Raw genomic sequence first — 19,846 nt, 5'->3', positions numbered from 1 at the left:
GTGAGGTGTTTTAATTAGAGCGGTTTGCTGGGAACTGCTCTAATTAAAATGCCCACACCTCTGAAGCATGTGTAGGCAGCTTTACTCAATGGAAAAATGATATTTTAAAGTTACAAGTGTATCTGGCATTTGGATTCACTTGGCCTGAGCATCTACCCCTTCTGTGCAGAACGCAGTTTTGGGAAGAACACAGGCATGTTAACTGAATGGTTTCCATTTCTGGAATGAATTTCATATATAGTCTTCTTGCAACAAGGAAAGCTGAATATGGAGGGATTCAGCCTTGGCCTGTAGGTTGCTGGCCCCTGGTCTAGGCAGCAGATGAAGCAGCTGGAGAGGGTCCATAAATGTTAAACACATCTTGTCCAGCAATGGAGTCAACTCTCTAACCAGTGGGTATGTAATTTTGCTGAGATTTTTCTGTGTTGTTATTTTTATGCAAGAAGCAAGGATTTCTTGGAGTGATCTCTTTTACTGGACCAAGTGTACAGTTGGGACAGTTAGGTAAGCTATATAGTTGCTCAAGTGAAAGAGGTCACCACAAGAAATCCTTGCCTCTTGCATAAGTCCTGGATCACCATAGCTATAACATCTAACACTACCCATTTTCTTCATAAAGTGTGACAGTGTACCTACTTAAACTTGCTCTGCTTATGTGTCCCAAAATGCTAACTTGCTCCATGGGATACTTGCCAAGAGTGAGGAACAGGTAAACCCCAGACTGGTACATTCAAGGAGCTGTCTTGGGCAGAGGACTATATTAACAAGACCTGTTACTTTTTAATGAATTCATCCTAGGAAACCTGGCTCACCCAAGGCAACTGACTATCAAACAAACTAATCTGGGGGAACTGAAGGTTTTAGAACAAAAAGGGCTTTTACCAGCCACCTGAGCTTAGCTTTGGCTAATGTATTTCAAAGTAGAGTGCAGAACTGACAGAGAGTGCACCCAAACTGCAGCAGTGTGGTAGAGGAAGATGTGTAGAAGGGGATCTTTGATTCCTTCCTGTGCTTTGACCACGCCCAAAAAATGATCAAGAGCAGAAAGGAAAGGTGCAAGCAAATGCACATGCTTACTACTTGGTCTAAGGAAGGGATGCTCAACCCTCAGCCAGGGGGGCAGACACAGCCCTTCCAGCCTGCAGGGCTCACCACAGGTCAGAAAAATTGGTACTGGAGAAGCACTGGCAGGTTATTGCTCCACTACTGCCAGATTTCCAAACCCACAGTGTGTCCCACTGCCCAGATAACATGACCTGGCACTGGGACAGGTACTTGCATGCAGGGGCTGGCTGAAGGGACACAGGGCTAATCCTTCCACATGCGGCCAGCCAAGGTGGCATGGGGCCCAATCCAGCCCAGAGATCCAAAAGGTCTAGGACAATGATGCCCAACCTCCAGCTCATGGTGCTCACTACAGGTCCAGAAATTTGTGGGTAAGCAAGCAGCAGCCATACTAATTGCTCTCAGAGCCACAGACATTAACACTGCCACTGCTCCCTTCGTGCCAAATCTCCAGACCCATGAGAAGGCCCGCAGTCTAGATAACCAAATCACAGCACCACAGGGTCACACTGCAGCCAAATTTAGCACGTGGGTTGTGCCAACATGCTGGATTGCACTGAGAGACCTACCCCATGTCACATCTGGCCCAGGGGGCTGGACAGTTTGAGCACCACTAGAGATGGTGCTCTTGGTCTAGAGGTGCCCAGCTTTTGTGCTAAAAGTCATCGTATTTATGAATCTTAAAACCTATAACTTTCTTTCAACTATCATGTGTCCCTGAAGAGTATATTACAAAGCCATAGCACCCATAAGAACGCGACTCTAGGAAAGGGTGTCATTAAATTAAATTACAGGCAAGAATGCACTCGTCCTGTGTGCCTATGAAGGTTACAAACAGTCCAGAGCCTGGAAGTATGCCAGAGAAACTGAAACCAGAGATAGCAGCTGGAGCCGATTAAGACTCGGGAAAGGTTTAAAGCACACAGGGCCAGCAGTATGAGATCCAAACACAGCAGCCTTGAGTGTCAAGCACAGTGCGCTTTACCAGGGCTGTATAATCCATGCACTAGGCCCTTACTCTAAAAGGGAACCTAAGCTGGTTTAACACTAGGTCTAGGCTATGTTGAGTTCTACACACAGGGTAGATCTATGCTTGCATTAATGTGCATTCTGCTAGGAACCACACACATACAGAAAGGCTGCCCATGAAAGGGAGAAAGAAAGCAAGCCTGGGATCACAGACAGATCAGTGGCAGAAGCAAAACTAATGCATGCACATCACCTTGCCATGCAGAACATACTTCTAAATTGCAAGGAGAAAGGTGTTTGTGCATCCTCAGATAAATCTTTGGAGAAGCCTATTACTGTTGTATCCTCTTCGGTGTAAAGCCCTTAAATTCACCCAGTCACCAGTCACTAAATGCAACAGAGTGCCAGGAAAAGGAGGATTCCTTTTGTTTTGCCATACACAATTTTTTAAATCTCAGTGGACTCTAAAGCAGTAGTTTGTTTCTGAATGTTGTTATAGCCCCATGTATAACAAGACTACATCACTACTGAATGATTTTTTTTTGGTGGCCATCTCCCAAAACAGAGTTCCATTAACCAAAAAAATAAGAAACCAAACAGATTCTTACAATGGAAGCTCACTAGCCAAATAATTGTTTATTGATAGCAGCTTTCTAGATACAAGCAGTGTTGTACAAGTCTCCAAATATAAAGAGGACAGTTAAAGAGGACAGGGATCAACTGTTCTCTACACACACTAGAGACAGCACAAGATGAAATGAGCGGCAATTTGCAACACGGGAGATTTAAATGTCAGTTAGTAGGGCCACACACACACACACACCCACCCCCCTTGAGTTTTGCTTTTAACAAGGGAAGGGTGGGGGATGTAGCAGGTAAAAGTGAAGAGGTACCGGATGTCAGGCAGGTTATAGTGTGTCATAAATCCAATGTCTATACTGAGTCCATGAGTTTCTGTATCTAGGAGGCTGATGGAGTAAAGTTCATAGGCCCAGCCCTGAAAAGTGTTTTGCAAATTCCCTTGGAGGATCAGGACTGAGAGACTGGAGAGAGAGTGGTTTTCTTGTGAGAAATGTGCCCCCACAGCTAGTTGGGTATTCTGGTCTGTAATAAATTTTCAGTGCGCATTGATTCTGGTGCAGAGTTGCTGTTGGGCGTGTCCTGCGTATTTTCCATCAGGGCACTTGGTGCACTGGATGAGGTGTATGATGTTTCTGGGAGGTGCAAGTGCAAGATCCAGGAACAGTGATGGGTCTGTCGTGGGGTGTAGTAACTGTGGGGGTACTAGATACATTTCATAGTTTCATAGACATTCGGGCTGGAAGGGACCTCAGAAGATCATTGAGTCCAGCCCCCTGCCCAAAGGGCAGGAAGTCAGCTGGGGTCATAGGATCCCAGCAAGGTAAGCATCCAGTTTGCTCTAGTTGCCAGGTTTTGCACTTCTTGTCATGGCATGGTCTGGATCCATTCGGTGTATTTTGGGCTGTAGGAAGCTTGCTTCTGGTGATGAGCTTAGCAAGGTTTGGTACTTGTTTCAATTTACAAACCACTTTTCACAGATGAGCCCATGAACTTCACTTCCTCAGCCTCCTAGATACAAGTACTCACGCACTCAATATGGACACTGGATTTATGACACACTATAACCTGCCTAACATCTGACTCCCCAGGGACCTCTCCACTTTCATCTGCTATAGCCTGCCGCCCCCCACCTCCAGACCTGTGTCTCACTCTGATGCCTCAATTTACATTTTCACTGACTGGCTTTCTTGCCTGCATGCCAGCCTCTGGCTTCTTTACTATTCCTCCCATCCAGGAAAAGCACACACCCACCCACCAACTGCAGATGCTTCCTCAGCCTGAGGAAGGGTTTTTAAACCCAAAAGCTTGCTAAGATATATTTCTTCAACTACTCAGTTGGTCCAACAAAAGATATCAGATTGACACAAAGAACCTTGTCTGCCCATGTCCTTAGACCAACACAGCTACAACACACACGCGTCAAGAGTTTTGCTTTGAACAGTTTGAGGTGCAGTTTCCCAGAAACAGCTGCACCTATTCTCCTTGAAACCTGGCAGGCCTCATGCCCTCAGAAGGGGCTACCATCCCTGCTGTTTTCATCTGAATCAGCCAAAAAGTGACAATATTATAGTTATTTTAGTGATTCCTCATTATAGTCTATGGCCAAATCTCTGAATCGATGTCAAAATTCTGAAACACATTCAAATCCGGGCAGCGATCTGAAGCATCTAACTGAATTGCTATCTCTTCAAAACGGCTGAATCCGAATCCAAATCGAAACAGAGCTGTTTCGCACAGCCCTATCAGTTATAGAAAGAACTAGGAGTGGCCAGACAAATACGTGTGTGGGATGATCCTGCGTTGAGCAGAGCTGGAAGAGGCAGGCTCCGAAGGTCCTTTCCAACCTTATTTTTTTATTACGTTACTTCACACAGGGTAAGCTAAGGAATGCAACATTGCTGCTTCACAAAACAACTGGGATGACTGTAGATGCGAAGCATAAAAAGCATCTGCTCAGCTCAAAAGGCTGAAGACGTTGCCCACTAAAGCAAGGAACTGGGTTTTCCATTTGCTATGGAAAAATGCAGATTTTCTCCTTGAAAGGAGGAAAAACATGGGAAATAGCATGTCAGCCCAGGGGGCATGTGCTGTATGGCTATGTGCTGGCTCTGGGGCCAGTCTGGATTAGGCTGCACTGGAACCAGCATGAAGGACTGGTCCAGCAGTCCTGCTGCCTGTAGCGCATGCAGCACATGAGGCCAGCATAGGGCACGCGCTGCCCACAGCACACCAGCTGGACCCAGCACTGCAAAAGGCATCGTGGGCCAAGGGCATGGGCAACATGCAGTGCCCCAGACTGACCCCCTGTGCAGTACCTACAGTGCCAGGTCCAGTCCTCATGCAGCACATGGCATGTAGGACTGGCACAGGATGTGTACACAGCAGCCCCCAAGGCCAACATGTGCTATGTGCAACACGTAAGCTGGACCTGGCAACACAGGCACTACACACAAGGGGTCAGTCCCAATGAGGCTAGCAGACTGGCCCAGCAACCCAACACCCCTGGTCTATCAAATAAGCATGAAATGCTCTCCACTCCAACCCAAGTTATTTCAAATTACACCAGCTTCTATCCATAATAGAAGTTACACAAGAGACAAACATATTCTCTCTTCTTAATGCCAAAAACCAAGTGCCTCTTCTTTGATGAAAAAGGCACAAATTCCTATGCATCTCAAGTAGGAATAGCCCAACTGTTCTTTTCCCCATTCCCAAACCTTTCTAGACCCCTAGCACCCATACCTGCTTTGCAGTAGTTGTCAGTTCAAGATATACAGCACACCAAACAAAATTAAAAAGTTTTTTTTTTAAGTGAGATATTTTTTCATATCAATACCACAATTTTTTAGAGTTAACTAAAACTGCTACAATTTGCATATAATTTTCCAAACAATGAATAGTAAATGTTTATGAAGTGAAAGAAAAAGAAAATAACTCTTGAATATGCTTATACAAGTTTACATATTTCTAATACATTAGAAGTGGAAAAATTACATATTTGTAGTGGTATCAATGGTCATTTAAAGTCATGACTTGCTAGGTATACAGAACACCATATACATATAATACAGAAACCACATCAAATGCATCCAAAACTTGTCAGATACAGGTCCAATGAGATGTCAGGTTCAAAGAAGCCTCCAAAAACAACATCTCTTTTCAGTGGCAAGGCTCACACTGAAAGTAAGACAGACATTAGGTTATAAGAACTGTGTAAAAAAAAACAAAAACCCCCAAGATAACGTAGCAAGTGTCAAACAGAATTATTCCTACTGTATTAGAAATATACTGCAACCAACTTGGCATAATCTATTTAATAACTAGGCCCACAGTGAAATCTAATTAAAAAAAACAAACAAACAACTTTCTAGATTTCGTTTCAAGGTAGAAGATAATTAACCCAAAAACAAATACATTAAAAAAGGCTGGGTTTTTTGTTTTTTTTTTTTTTTGGGGGGGGGGGGGGGAGAAGGGGTGTTGTTATTTTTAAGAAAAAACAACAAGCTCGTTTAAAGTTAAGTTTGAACTTATAATTATGTTATGCCCTAAAATTTATCAAGGCCAAATAAAACTGCTTTATATAAAAGAGTCAAATCAATTAGTACTCTTTGTTTAATTATAAAGTAGTGCTTTGTAACTCATAAATCAGGGCAAAAACCCCCCACAGCTGTTGATGTCATTCCCAGTTTATAAATGGCACATCCTATAAGACACCACATTTCACTATATTATCAGTGTTCACACTAGTGATTGCTATATTTACATCATCTGAATACAAATACAGTAATAACCTCATAAATCTGGACATCAAAAAAAAAATCCAGAATTATTGAAAATCTGGCACTTTATAAAACTACACTCCAGCAGGGAATAGCAGCGGGCAGGAAGCTTACACAAGATGGCTGCTGCCGCCATCCACCACCATGTGCTGCCACTCTGCATGTGGCCACTGCTCCAGGGCCGGCCGCCACTACTGCCCCCCACCAACCCACCCTCAGGTCACGCCACCACTCGAGTTTCAAAAATCCAGAATTTTCACATCTCTGGTAGGAGGTTGGTCCCAAGCACACCGGATTTATGAGGTTATACTGTATTGCAGTTCTTGCTCTACAGAAAGTCATTAGTCTTAATTACTTTTGGTTTAGCTAGCAGGTGAAATGAATCTCAACTTAAGAAAATATTAACTCATTTAAAGTTGAGAAACCAACTGGGAGATGAAAGAACAGGAAAGCTCACTTCTCTCTTAATTTATTAATACAAGGCAGGCGAGAGAATGAAACCTACTCGTTTAAGAACCTGAATACGGAGCAGATTGTCAAGTGTATACACAATGACAACTGGGATAATTCAGCACTATGTTCTTAGTAGTCAGTGCACCAAATCCCAGCCAGAGTTAAAGAATAACTAGTCATTTCCAAGTGTACATGCATATGGAAAGAAAAAGAAAGAAAACCAACAATGGAATATGCTCCCAGTAATAATCAGTTTACTTATAAACAAAGTACTGAATGATACTGCCCACAGGACCTGTCAAAGCCAGCTAGAAATGTGCAAAATGTGGAGTACTCTTTGGTTGTTTTTGGCTTGAAAATACACATAAGATCAGTAGCTCCAATATAGTGAATTATCTTCTATTTTGATGAGCGCATGTAAGAGTGCAAAGCAGGTCTCTCCCTCCATTGCGTAGTTCTCATGTAGCAAGCACTCCGAATTGTTGCAGTTAAAGAGTACATTAAGCATGTATCTGGATGGATACCTAGAATACACCCCCCCGAATATATATACACACATACACCTATATACATATAATAAACACTCCAGATTATGTAATGCTGTTTCTTCATTCATGTATAATTACTCTTCATTACCCATCCCCTTCAAGTGACAAATGGGCAGATTTTACTGTGTGCCTGAATAGTCAGATGGGTGCTTAGCAGGATTTGCAGATGTGCCAATACAAGCTCTGCACACAAAGGTCAGAGGTCTGCCTGAGCATACATGCTCAATTGGGCTAGCACACTGGTTTCTATATCTAATGGCATAACGAGAGCATGCTGTGGCTGGTATCCTGTCCAGCTGATTAGGTGCTCAACTCCCACTGAAGTGAACAGGACAGCAGCACCCAAACTGCTTCTGAAAAATCCAGCTAAGCCCCTTCCTGCAACCCAGAATTTCCAACAGGGAGTGGAACCAGATCCATTTACTCAACTAGCAGCAATGTTTCCCTTAATGAAACAATTTAAAATGCAAACAGTGTTTTGAAAAAGTTACTCAGGAAACTAAAGAGAGCATTTTAGACAGGTTTTATTAGATCTACCACTGTACATTAAATTGTGTTCCATTTTCCATTCAAATTCAGCTCAAAGAGAGAATTAAAAAACCTAGTAAAGAAATTAATGAAAAGAATGCAGTTCAACAAGGAGAAATGCAAAGTGCTGCACCTAGGGAGGAAAAATGTCCAGCACACCTACAGCCTAGGGAATGACCTGCTGGGTGGCACAGAGGTGGAAAGGGATCTCTGGGTCCTAGTGGACTCCAAGATGAACATGAACCGGCAGTGTGACTAAGCCATCAGAAAAGCCAATGGCACTTTATCGTGCATCAGCAGATGCATGACGAATAGGTCCAGGGAGGTGATACTTCCCCTCTATCGGGCGCTGGTCAGACCGCAGTTGGAGTACTGCGTGCAATTCTGGGCGCCACACTTCAAGAAGGATGCGGATAACCTGGAGAGGGTACAGCGAAGGGCCACTCGTATGGTCAAGGGCCTGCAGACCAAGCCCTACGAGGAGAGACTAGAGAACCTGGACCTTTTCAGCCTCCGCAAGAGAAGGTTGAGAGGCGACCTTGTGGCTGCCTATAAGTTCATCACGGGGGCACAGAAGGGAATTGGTGAGTATTTATTCACCAAGGCGCCCCCGGGGGTTACAAGAAGCAATGGCCACAAGCTAGCAGAGAGCAGATTTAGACTGGACATTAGGAAGAACTTCTTCACAGTTCGAGTGGCCAAGGTCTGGAACGGGCTCCCAAGGGAGGTGGTGCTCTCCCCTACCCTGGGGGTCTTCAAGAGGAGGTTAGATGAGTATCTAGCTGGGGTCATCTAGACCCAGCACTCTTTCCTGCCTATGCAGGGGGTCGGACTCGATGATCTATTGAGGTCCCTTCCGACCCTAACATCTATGAATTCACCATAATCTTAATAATTTCATTATGTAAAAAAAGTGCAAAATCTAATGCTGCTTAAAATAACTGTATCCTTCTATTAACAAACTGTACCAAGAACACTGCAAATGTACATGTTAATACCAAGTGGTTATACCAAGCCATGATAATTAGCTCTTCTTTAAAAGGGCATAAAACATTGAAAAAAAAATTTAAATAAAATTCTCTTGCTTACAGATTTAAATCATGGGTAAAATATACAGTGCACCCTGCTATATATGAATCTTTAATATTAGTTTAACTATAGTTAAGGGTTATAACAAAGTCAGATGATATTCTCTATCCTAAAGTTATTTTTCGTTATTTAGCCAGGCCAAATTTTTTTCTCTCTTTTTTTTTTTCCCCCCAAATAAAAGTAGACTTAAGCTGCATCGTATTTTCTAAAGGAAAAAAAAACACAAAAACAGATCCCGGAAAGTTCTGAACTATGACTATATTCATAGTTGTACTGTTTTAATATTAAATTGCTTTTAAATCTGCTTTTGAAAAGGTTTAAATATAATCTGAATGAAGATTAAATTTAGTTTACACTGATTTAGCTTAACTAAGATACAGGAGGTTTGCACCAGTTTAGCTAATGTTTTAATCACTTTTTAAAAGTTAGGCTAGTGCAACTATTAATTTCAACAAGGCCCAAGATGCTAGGTGTAGCTACCTAAACTCCGGTAACTTGCTTACCTAAATGTGAAGTTACTGCATAAGGAAAGAATAGGCAAGTGGGCTCATTTTTATATGTTTTATAGATTAAAAAGCCAATTCTGAGAGGTTCTGAACTCCTGCAAGTCACATTAAAAGCAAAGCTCAGGTATTCATTTCTTACTTTTCTCCCCAGAAGTTAGAGTATTTTTTCACATTTATCTAACCTGCTCTTTCAAGTGTCCAAGGATTGAGATTCTCTCTGGTTAGACTGCTCCCATGCTTAAAATCACCCTTATGGGGGGAAAAAAAAGTTCTGTTTAATATGCAACCCAGATTTCCCTTCTTACAACTGAAGGCCAGGTTATTCTTTGTTGCCACAAGGAACTATCCCCATTCTCTTTATACTCAACCTTCAGGTATTTGAAGGTTTATCAAATCCTCCTCAGCCTTCTCCAAAATAAAAATTAAAAAAAAAAAAAAAAATCTCAGTTTTTACCATCTTTACTTGTAAATCACATCTCCCAGAGCATGAATCATTTTTGCTGCTCTTTGCAGGACCCTTTCTGGTTTGTCCATCCCTTTCTTGAAGATCACTGCCCCACACTGGACTCAGTGCTCCAGCGGAGGACTCGCTAGTGCTTGAGAGAGGAAAAAGTTAAGTCTCTTGACTTGCAAGCAATGCTTTTGTTAATAACACCCAATATGCTATGGCTTGCGTGCAACAAGAGCACACTGCTTTCTCATATTCAGCTTACGAACCCTACTAAATACTGGCTCCCAATCAGACACTGAACCACTGATAACTTCTTTGAGCATGATGATCCCACCAGTTGGAGATCCTTCTTACAGTAGAGTTATTTAGGCTACTTCTTTAGCTTATATAATGAGAATGTCATGGGAAACCATATCAAAAGCCTAGATGAAGTCAAAGTATAAATCAGACACTGCTGTCCTCCCACTCACAAAGCCTGTCACCTTGTCATAAAAGGAATCAGGTTCATCAAGTATGTCTTGACCTAGACAAATCCATGTTTGCTGTTCCTGTTCACTACATTAGGTGCTTAGAAATGGATTCTCTGATGCCATGCTCCATAATCTTTCTAGGTATCAAGGTCAGTCAGACTGACTAGGCTGTAATTCCCTGGATCCTCTTTCTTCCCTTTAAGGATTAGCAGTATATTTCCCCTTTTCCAGCCATCCAGAACTACACCGATAACAAAAGTCCCCAACACACCTGCTAACGTGATTAAAACATATCCTGCTGTATCATATTAGGCAAGGCAATTTAAGTTTCTCCCTCTATAGAATGGCCAACAGTGATGCAAAATCCCTACTGCAGACAGCTCCCTGTATAGTCAGCTAATGCAGGAATATTAACTGCTAGCTACATGTCTGGAGGCAATAGAGTACCATCATTAGCCACGGTAAAGCAAACTATTCTGCCTCCAAGCTAAGCAGTGAAACAACACCAGATTCAGCTAGCCAAAGCTTAAAGAACAGTTTTATCATTGTTCATAATTTTGTGTGGAACACGGTTGTGGCATGCTCAATCCTCAAGGTAATAAACTTTAAAATCATGATCATCTGTACTTGCAATCTGAACATATCACCTAATGAACCTGTCAATTAATCTGTCAGTCTGCTAGTCCTGACATCAAGAACTACCTTAAAAAAAAAAAAAAAAAATTTTTAACAAGTTTAATAAAATCTACTCAACCACAAAAAAAGCTCACATTGGATAGCGAGAGCTTCCTTTTGAAAAGAAAATATGAACTTCAACTGCCAGTTCTGATGAAGGCAAAGATAACCTTCCAACATAAATCGATGATGCACTGGCATTGGTCCCTCAACAGGAGGATGAGGGTCTTCCAGTAAACAGGAAGGTTATCAGCGAGTCCACAGATGATCGAGAAGGACAACCCACAATTCACATGTCTGACTTGCACACATGGCAAATAGATCTAGGAGGAAGGAGCAGACTCTGGTGATGTCAGGTCACAGCTTTTTCTTTCCTCTTTGTCTCTCTCATCTATCCACCTCCACAGTGAAACAAGTTTGCTAGAAATCAGTGCCCTGTCATATATCATGGTACCACGGGGGATGATTCAGTGCTCCAGTCTCCCAGTTACAGATTTAATACAGCACTATTTCAGATTGGCCTTCAAGGCATCTTTGAATCTCTTCTTTTGCCCGCCTCTAAAGCAGTGATCGTTGGCGAGTTGGGAGTGAAGGATCAGTTGTCAGGCTGTTAGGTATCCTTATGACACATCTTATCTGATGGATGGATAATTGTCTGATGGATGGACACAATGTGACAATGTCCAATAGAGGTAACAAGTTTTGGTGGGCATCCAAATAATCTTCTTTCTTGAATATGGTAAGGATTCTGGCATCTCAAGTCACTGAAGATTATTGATGCCAAAACAAACATGGGCCAACAGTGTGGGGATGCGGTCAGGAAGGCCAACCACACCTTGTCATGCATCCACAGATGCATCTCGAGCAGGTCCAAGGAGGTGATCCTCCCCCTCTATGCGGCACTGGTCAGGCCGCAGTCAGAGTCCTGCGTCCAGGTCTGGGTGCCGCATGTCAGGAGGGATGTGGACAGCATGGAGAGGGTCCAGAGGAGGCCACCCGCATGGTCAGGGGCAGCAGGGCAGGCCCTATGAGGAGAGGCGACGGGACCTGAACCTGTTCAGCCTCCACAAGGGAAGGCTGAGGGGGAAAAATCTAGTGGCCTGTTACAAACTAGTCAGGGGGGACCAGCAGGCATCGGGGGAGTCCCTGTTCCCCTGAGCACTACCAGGGGTGACTAGAAATAATGGTCACAAGCTGGCAGAGGGGAGATTCAGACTAGGCATCAGGAGGCGCTAGTTCAGTCAGGGTGGCTAGGATCTGGAACTAACTTCCAAGAGAAGCGGTGCTGGCTCCTACACTGGGGGTCTTTAAGAGGAGGCTAGATGAACACCTTGCTGGGGTTGTTTGACCCCAGTGCTCTTTCCTGCCATGGCAGGGGGTCGGACATGATGATCTGTCAAGGTCCCTTCTGACCCTACAAACTATGAAACTGGGAATCTGTTCATGCTTCCAGGAATAATGACTTTGCTTTGTTTCTCTTCATCTCCTTAACGGCTCTTAAAACCTCTTGCCAAATTGGTGGATCTACAAGTTAACCCTTAATGGAGGCGTTGTAGAAGGCTTTGAGGGTATTGTCTTCAACAGCAGAATCTCAGTTCAGGAGCTCTTGAGTGTGCTCTTTCCACCAGGAGCTGATGGTGGAGTTAGCTTTAAAATGAATGGTTGTTCCATCACCTCAGAAGGACAGTTGCTGGAAGTGTGGCCTACAGGTTTGGTTGTGCTGAAGAAGCTATGCACGTCACGGCTGTCAGCAAACTTTTGAATCTCTTGCTTTGTTCTCCAACCGCTTGGTTTTTTCACACTCAAGTTTTCCTCCAATGCAGATGAACAATGCAAGCAAGGAAGAAGTGCCAGCTCCAGTACTCTGTGTTGCCTTTTCCCAGAAGTTGCCAGCAATAGTGATCAGAACTTGTTATTTTAACCCCTGGTTTTCCACAGCTTTGCAGGCAACCATAGAAACCACAGGAAGTCATGCAATGTGACTTCAAAAGCCAGAAAAGACCAATATTCTATCACTATTTCTGAATTCCTTTTCATAATTTTAGTCTCATTTAATTATGAAGACATCTAGACTAAGGACTCCAAAGAATGGACCACATTTACTGGCTTGCAATTAATGATCCTCAGCACTAGAAAAACATGTATGTTTCCAGAATGAATTTATTTAGACTTTGGTACGGTACCATGACACTTATTTGTTAAGGCTAAGAACAAGAAAGCAAGCACCAAAGCTAGTCATGGAAGAGAAGCATTTATAGGAGGATGGCAAAACAAGTACTTTTTTGGTAAAGCAACTGGGATTGTGTCTACAACTGGAAAGAAGGGTTTAAACATGTTCATTAACATCCCCTTCCCCCCAGTGAAGACAAGGATTGAGAGAGGCTGGTGAAAGGGTAGTGTCAGTGTAGACCTTTCCTTCTCAAACAATGCTGGGGTGATGAGGTGCATGAAGGATGGAGGAGAAGAGATGGTTGTGTTCCAAGAGCTAGAGCTGTGGGGATCTTTGAGATTAATGATTCCATCTTTTGCAGAAGCAAATGATTACTTCAAAATGGGTACAAGGACAGAACCCCTTGTAACCTATTCCAGGAGACAGGGATAACCCAGCTGGACCAAGCTTCTCACCAGAAAACTATACCCAATCCCCCCTGCTCCGTGAAGACTCCCATTCCTGTCTCAAAGTCTATCTGTAGTGTCAAGATTCAGGTAAGCTCAGGCAGCGTTCATCTAGGACAGGGGTGCCAGAGCAGCCAGCTAAAACTATCCCAAGCACTCCCCCTGCATTAGGATTCCTTATATCAGCCTTAAAGCAGGCAGCAAAAGCCACCTGGCACTGGGCAGCGTTTCCTCACCCAATGCCCCCTATGCTCCTCCCAGAAAACAAGACATGGTGGAACTATCCCATCCACTTGTTTTCAGGAGTGTAAGCAGCACCAGATCAGGTACGGTTACACAGCACAAGACAGTGTTAGGCTGATTAGAGAGCCTTAATGCAGAAGGAACATGCACACGTGGCACAGCCCTTCTCAGGCTGGCTGGGCAGCAAGCATTTAGGGCAGTTTCATCAAGAGGCAGCAGGACCATTTGAGAAGCACCAAGGCCAGCCAAGGCAGCACAAACAGTGGTTTTCAGCTGGGGACGCAGCCACATTCAGAAGAGGGGAGAAGGGGTACTATGACCCTGAAAGCAGCCGAGTACAACTGATCTAGGAGCAGCCAGCATTTTACATGATTGAGGTCAGAAAGTCTGCATAATCCAGAATGGATGCACGAAGAAGCAAAGAACCACTCATTTTGAATTTCTACAGTTCTTCCCGCCACCCTCAAATAGGAACAAAAGCAGCATAATTGTTAGTGTTCACTGACAAAACAAAAAGGAATGCCTTAGCCAACAGAAAAACCTGTCTCCTTTTACAGGCATAAATGAGTATATTTAATTTCAAGAGAACTATTACAATTTGGCATGCTAAAAAAAGGAAGCTCCAGGCAGGTCTTAATTATAAAAGAAACAATAATTCCAACTTCATACATTGGGGGGGGGGGGGGAAAAAAAAATCACTTCGTAGAATCTAACCTACTGTTTAACTAGATACATGTTTTCCTCTGAAGTTTATAAATCAAAACTAAATAAAGACCTGTACTTCAAAAAAAGGCGTGTCTCTGTCTGTGGCCTAGAGACATGTCCCCAGGATTACTGCCTCTTAAAAATGTAATTAACTTGGGGTGAATATCAAATTATCAAACTGAGTTTAAAATCCTACCTACTCTCCCTTTATCTTGATATATTATCACCAAAATCAACTTAAATTGTAATCATCATAACACAAGTTATTCAGGAAGAAGAGTTACTGTACTTATAATTAAGAAAATGCAAACTAAAAGAAATTACTATAAAACATAGTGATACACACCAACCCATCATCAATGCCAATTTAAACTATGCCACTCATTTTCCAACTTCCATTAAAGGCCACTACTTACACTACTTTAGTTAGGAAGTTACTAGAAGCCATTAAATCTTGCTATGGAATAATTAATCTAATAAGAATGGTTTCCCAGAAATACTGCAAAAATATTTAAATCCAGACGGTTTCACAGAACATTCTGAGCAAATGTTGTCTACCTGTTTAATCGCCCTTACTAGATTTGGGAGTCTTAAACTTGCCCTCCCAGAAACGTAATTTTCATCTGACTTGGTACTGAGCATGCCATTTCTTATCTTCACAATGGTTGAAGTTATTGCCAAATATAAATTTTTCTCCTTTTAAGACTTACAATATTGAGGTTTCAAAGAGACAGATATTTGTTGGCCAGCAGGGAGATAAAAAAAAGTCAAGGAGCAGACCCAAATCATAGCATGCTTTAGTATATCTCACTTTTTAGGTACATAATAAGTTGGGTTAAAGATATTAAAGTACTAAAAATCAATTTAAATAGAAGCAAGCATTTGAAGTCAAACTTTCAAGTTGGGAAACCTGAAGGTTATTCTGCTCCTCCTAAACCTCCTGCCAGAATATGTTCAGGCTCGCAAGTGTGTTGAATAAAACAGCCCAGTGGGGAGCCAAACTTTTTAGCAGGTGTGCCACAACTTAAGCCCCATGTGCCACTTCAACCCCCTTCTCAATATGGCTCTCTGCTCCCTGCCCAACTTGCTGCTTTATTTCTGTTGCCTGACTAACAACTACTCCACTTGGTGCCCTTTTCCCTGCCTCCCACTGTGGTCCCTGCTACCCAGCCAGGGTGGTGCACAGGACCTGGGGTTGGGCCTGTGAGCAGGTCAGAGCCACAGGTGGCTCATCCAGAGGGGCGTGGGGGAGACAGTAACTCCCCACCACTGCATGCACCCCCTTGGGGAGGTAGGGCATGTGCCCCCCCAGACTTGTGCCTAGACATGGGCTCAAGGTTCTCTGCTCTGCTGCCTTTCCCACAGGAGCCCCACACCGGCCCCGCATTGCCTGCCTGTCTGGCAGCAGTGGGGGCAGCGAGTTGTGTGCCCCACTGCTGGGTGGGCAGGGGGCATGGGGCCAGCATGGAGCTCCTGGGGCAGAGCGCCCTGAGCCCACAGAGAGCAGCCCACATCCGCCTTCACTCTGCTCAGCTCAAGCGTCCCCGCACTTAAAAATGGTGGCGGCAGCACTTGAACTAAAGCTCATTCCATGAGCTTCAGTTCAAGCACCCCGCTGCCAGTTTTAAGCACAGGGATGCTGATGCATGTGACGCAGGAGGCTGGAGTGTGCCAGAGAACAACAAAACAAACAAAACCAAGGTTTATTTCTGTCAGTACTTCAAAATGCCTTGCATTATTACTAAATATCAGTTATCAGATCGGCATCAGCCAATATGGTTGGTTAATAATTGGCTATTGGTATCAACCAAGAAAATCATTATCTGTGAACCCCTAGTTTCATTATACTGCATTCCAATGTTTTATTCTGTTTTTATACATTATGTAGTTGCTGTAAGCCACCCTGAGCCTTCTCTAGAAAGGGTTGCATATAAGCGTAATCAAAACACAGATGTTTTTCCTCTTTCATTAGAAAATAAGTCTTACAGGGTTAAGACACAATACTCCTCTTGAACTCAGTTTGCATGCCATGCAGCTTTAACCTGTTCGAGCAAGGCAAAGAGCTCTAAAACTTCTGTAAAAGTAGTTCACCTTAAAGCAACAACGAGAGCCAGGATGTCAAACTGCTACAGTCCCTCACATCGGTGCTATCTGCAAAAACAGATCCTTGTTTCTACATCCTGCCAGCACATATTCCTTTTCTTTTATATAGTATATACTGCAACATAAGCACTGGCTTGGTGTTTCATGAATTCCTGTATTGTTGATAGAGATAGCTTATATAATATTACAGACAGTATTAGAGCAGAAGAGATCACAGTATCAAAGGCTAATGCCATAGAAAAGACGAGCTCCTTTAGCCTGATGAAGCGTCATTATGGACATTTAGGGGAAGAAGCTGGAACAGGTTTCCTCCTTGTTTTCTAGAAGGAAGGAATAAAGAATAAACTTCTAGGAATTTCTAAGAGGAAAATCCATGAGCCATTATAGTAAGTTCCAACAAAAATAATATGGCAAGGGAGCGCAAAAAGGGGTGAGAAAAAACCACAAACTCTTGCACAACACCAAGTGTGACTAATATAAAACTTCACTAGTTTGATCCACCACAGAGGGCTCGTACGCCCATCCCTCAAAGTCAGCCAAGCCTTTCTTCATGAGACTGACTTCTCCTTCGCGAGCCAGATGAGGGATGTTTAAGTTCACAAGTTTAAAGTGGTATTAATGCAGGACTTCCATTTCGGAAGTCGACAGCGAAAACAGTCACTGTATCATAACCTTTTTTATGGAGACCGAAGCGTAGGAGAATGCCAGACAAGGTTACAGGAGAAGAGTTGAAAGAACTTGATTGTTTGACACAGCACAGCCTAAAACAAGCACTAAGTCCCAATATCAACCGGGACCTATAGAGCAGCCCGTGGGCGAGCAGCAGCCCCTGGCACCCTGCTGCTGCGCCCACAGGACGGTCTGGGGGGCGGCAGGCTGCGCGCTGGACCGGCGGGCAGAGACGGCGGGGGCTGGGGCCACGCGGGTCTGCTCCGGGCTCCACACCCGTCGGCCGGCCGGCCGCGCGGCAGGGCCAGAACACGAGTGCCCCCGACCCGCGGCACCGCGCGCTCAAGGCAAGGAACAACCCCGAGACAAAGGCACTTCTAAGAAGAGCTTTGCCCGTCCATGCTGGCAAGTTAAATATGACTTATTAATGACAGGACTTGGTTCCTTGCTGCCGGCGAGGTGAACGCGCTCTTGTCTACGCAGCCGCACCCGCAGGCCTTCGCCTCTCATGTTTTATTGGGAAAGATAAGAAGTAATAAAAAACAAAAAAAACAAGAAAAACTTTCTCTCCCTATTTCTCCCCAGAATAGGGTCACGAGGAACTTGGCTGAGGAGAAGGGAGAAGCGGGGGACGAAGCTCCAACACCGACCGCTCCGGTGTCTCTCGGAGGACTCGTAGGGGGCGGCGAGGGGGGCCGCGCGGCCCGGGACAGCGCCCGCCCGCCCGCCCGCCTCTCCGCAACTTTCCTGGCGCCGCGTCTCGCCGCCGCGCCGCGCCGCGCCCGGCCGCCCCTCCCCTCCCCTCCCCGCTCCCGGCCGCCGGCTGAGGCGCAGCCGGGCCCTGCTCGCGGCTTCCCCGCCCGGCCCGGCCGACACTCACCGATGAGCGCCTGGAAGAGGCTGCTCTGGAAGATGCCGATGACGCGCTCGAGCGAGCTCCGCAGCTGCCGGTCCTCGGCGTGGCTCAGCTTGGCGCGGTACTCCTCCAGCAGGCGCAGCGCGCGCCGGGTGTCTGCGGGCGGCACGGCACGGCGCGGTCAGCGGGGGGGCCCGGCCGCCCGGCCGCCACCGCCCGCCCAACTCGCCGTGTCCCCCTGCCCCCGCCCCGGGCTGTGAGGGGCCCGCTCCCGCCGCGCCCCCACCTTGCTTCCGGACGGGCATGGTGCCGCCCCGCCCGTCCCGGGGAGCGCGGGCGGGGGCGGCCCCGGCTGGACTCGTGGCGGCCGCGCCGCTCCCGCTCCCGGTGCTGCCGCCGCCGCTCCGGCTCCGCCGCCGCCGCCTCCCGCTCGCGCCGCTTTGAAATTCCAAAGTTTCCAGGCAAAATGGCGGCGGGGCCGCGCGGCGCCCCCACGTGACCGGCCCGCGCCGCCCAATCAGCGGCCGCCCCGCGCGGGGCCGGGCCGGGCCCGGGGGCCAGGTGAGCGCTCCCCCGCCCCGCCCCGCCCCGCCCCGCCTCAGGTGCGCCCGGCCCCGCCCCGCCCGGCCCCGCCCCGCCCCGCAGGCCCCGCCCCGCCAGCCGCCGCAGCGCCACGAGCCGGGCAGCCCCCGGCCGCGACGGGTCCCCGCCTCCGCACCCGCCCCGGCCACGCCGCCACGGGCGTCGCGGGCACGTTGGCACATTGGCACAGGCATCGCGGCCACAGGCATGTTGGCACGGGCGTCACGGGCACGTTGGCATGGGTGTCACAGGCACATTGACACAGGCGTTGCGGCCACAGGCATGTTGGCACGGGCGTCACGGGCACGTTGGCATGGGTGTTACAGGCACATTGACACAGGCATCGCGGCCACAGGCATGCTGGCACGAGTGTCACAGGCATGTTGGCACGGGCATCACGGGCACGTTGGCATGGGTGTTACAGGCACATTGACACAGGCATTGCGGCCACAGGCATGCTGGCACGGGTGTCACAGGCACGTTGGCACGGGCGTCGTTGGCACGCCACATCGTGGACATGCTGGTGTGGCGTGGCGTGGCATGGCACGGCACGGGCCACCCCGGGGCGGGTGCAGACGGCGCTGGCAGCCCGACCTCCAGGACGGGACCTGTTCTCCACGCAGGCGGGGTGCACCCAGGGGGTGCGGGTCAAGACCCCCACGGCGGGGGGCCACACCCCTGCTCCAGCCCCCCAGTGCAGGCAGCCCAGCCCAGCCCGCCTAGCAGGGGCCTCCGGGGCTGAAGTGCCCAAAGCAAGCACGTGTCAGCCCCCCCTTCCCCTTCCCCCAGCCCGGACCTGCCTGTACCCCCACCGGCCGCCCTTTCTCCCCGTTGTGTTGTGTGGGGGGGGGGGGAGCTGGAGGCAGCCTGGCTGGGCCGGGGCTGGGCTCAGCGGGGAGGGGACCGGCAGCAACAGGGCAGCCGGGGAGCAGTTCCCCACGCCGGCCCAGGCAGGGA

General features: G+C 46.6%; 1 protein-coding gene across 10 annotated transcripts in view; it reads right to left on the bottom strand.

The window, feature by feature from the left end:
* Positions 1-18,746, bottom strand: part of DLG1 (discs large MAGUK scaffold protein 1) — a 289,256-nt gene extending 270,510 nt beyond the window's left edge. For 7 of the 10 annotated variants that reach the window (XM_059731283.1, XM_059731285.1, XM_059731287.1 and 4 more), the window contains exons 1-2: positions 18,594-18,745; positions 18,332-18,463 (exon numbers count right to left, since the gene is read on the bottom strand). In XM_059731283.1, coding sequence (XP_059587266.1) covers positions 18,332-18,463; positions 18,594-18,612 — 151 coding nt within the window. In that variant the 5' untranslated portion in view covers positions 18,613-18,745. Of the gene's footprint in view, positions 1-18,331; positions 18,464-18,593 lie in introns of all 10 variants that reach the window. The other 3 variants (XM_059731291.1, XM_059731292.1, XM_059731284.1) reach the window with 2 other exon arrangements.
* Positions 18,747-19,846: the final 1,100 nt, after the last annotated feature.

This window comes from Alligator mississippiensis, chromosome 7 (genome assembly GCF_030867095.1).
Source record: "Alligator mississippiensis isolate rAllMis1 chromosome 7, rAllMis1, whole genome shotgun sequence".
NCBI classification, from domain to species: Eukaryota; Metazoa; Chordata; order Crocodylia; family Alligatoridae; genus Alligator; species Alligator mississippiensis.
This window is presented reverse-complemented; position numbering and strand designations above follow the sequence as displayed.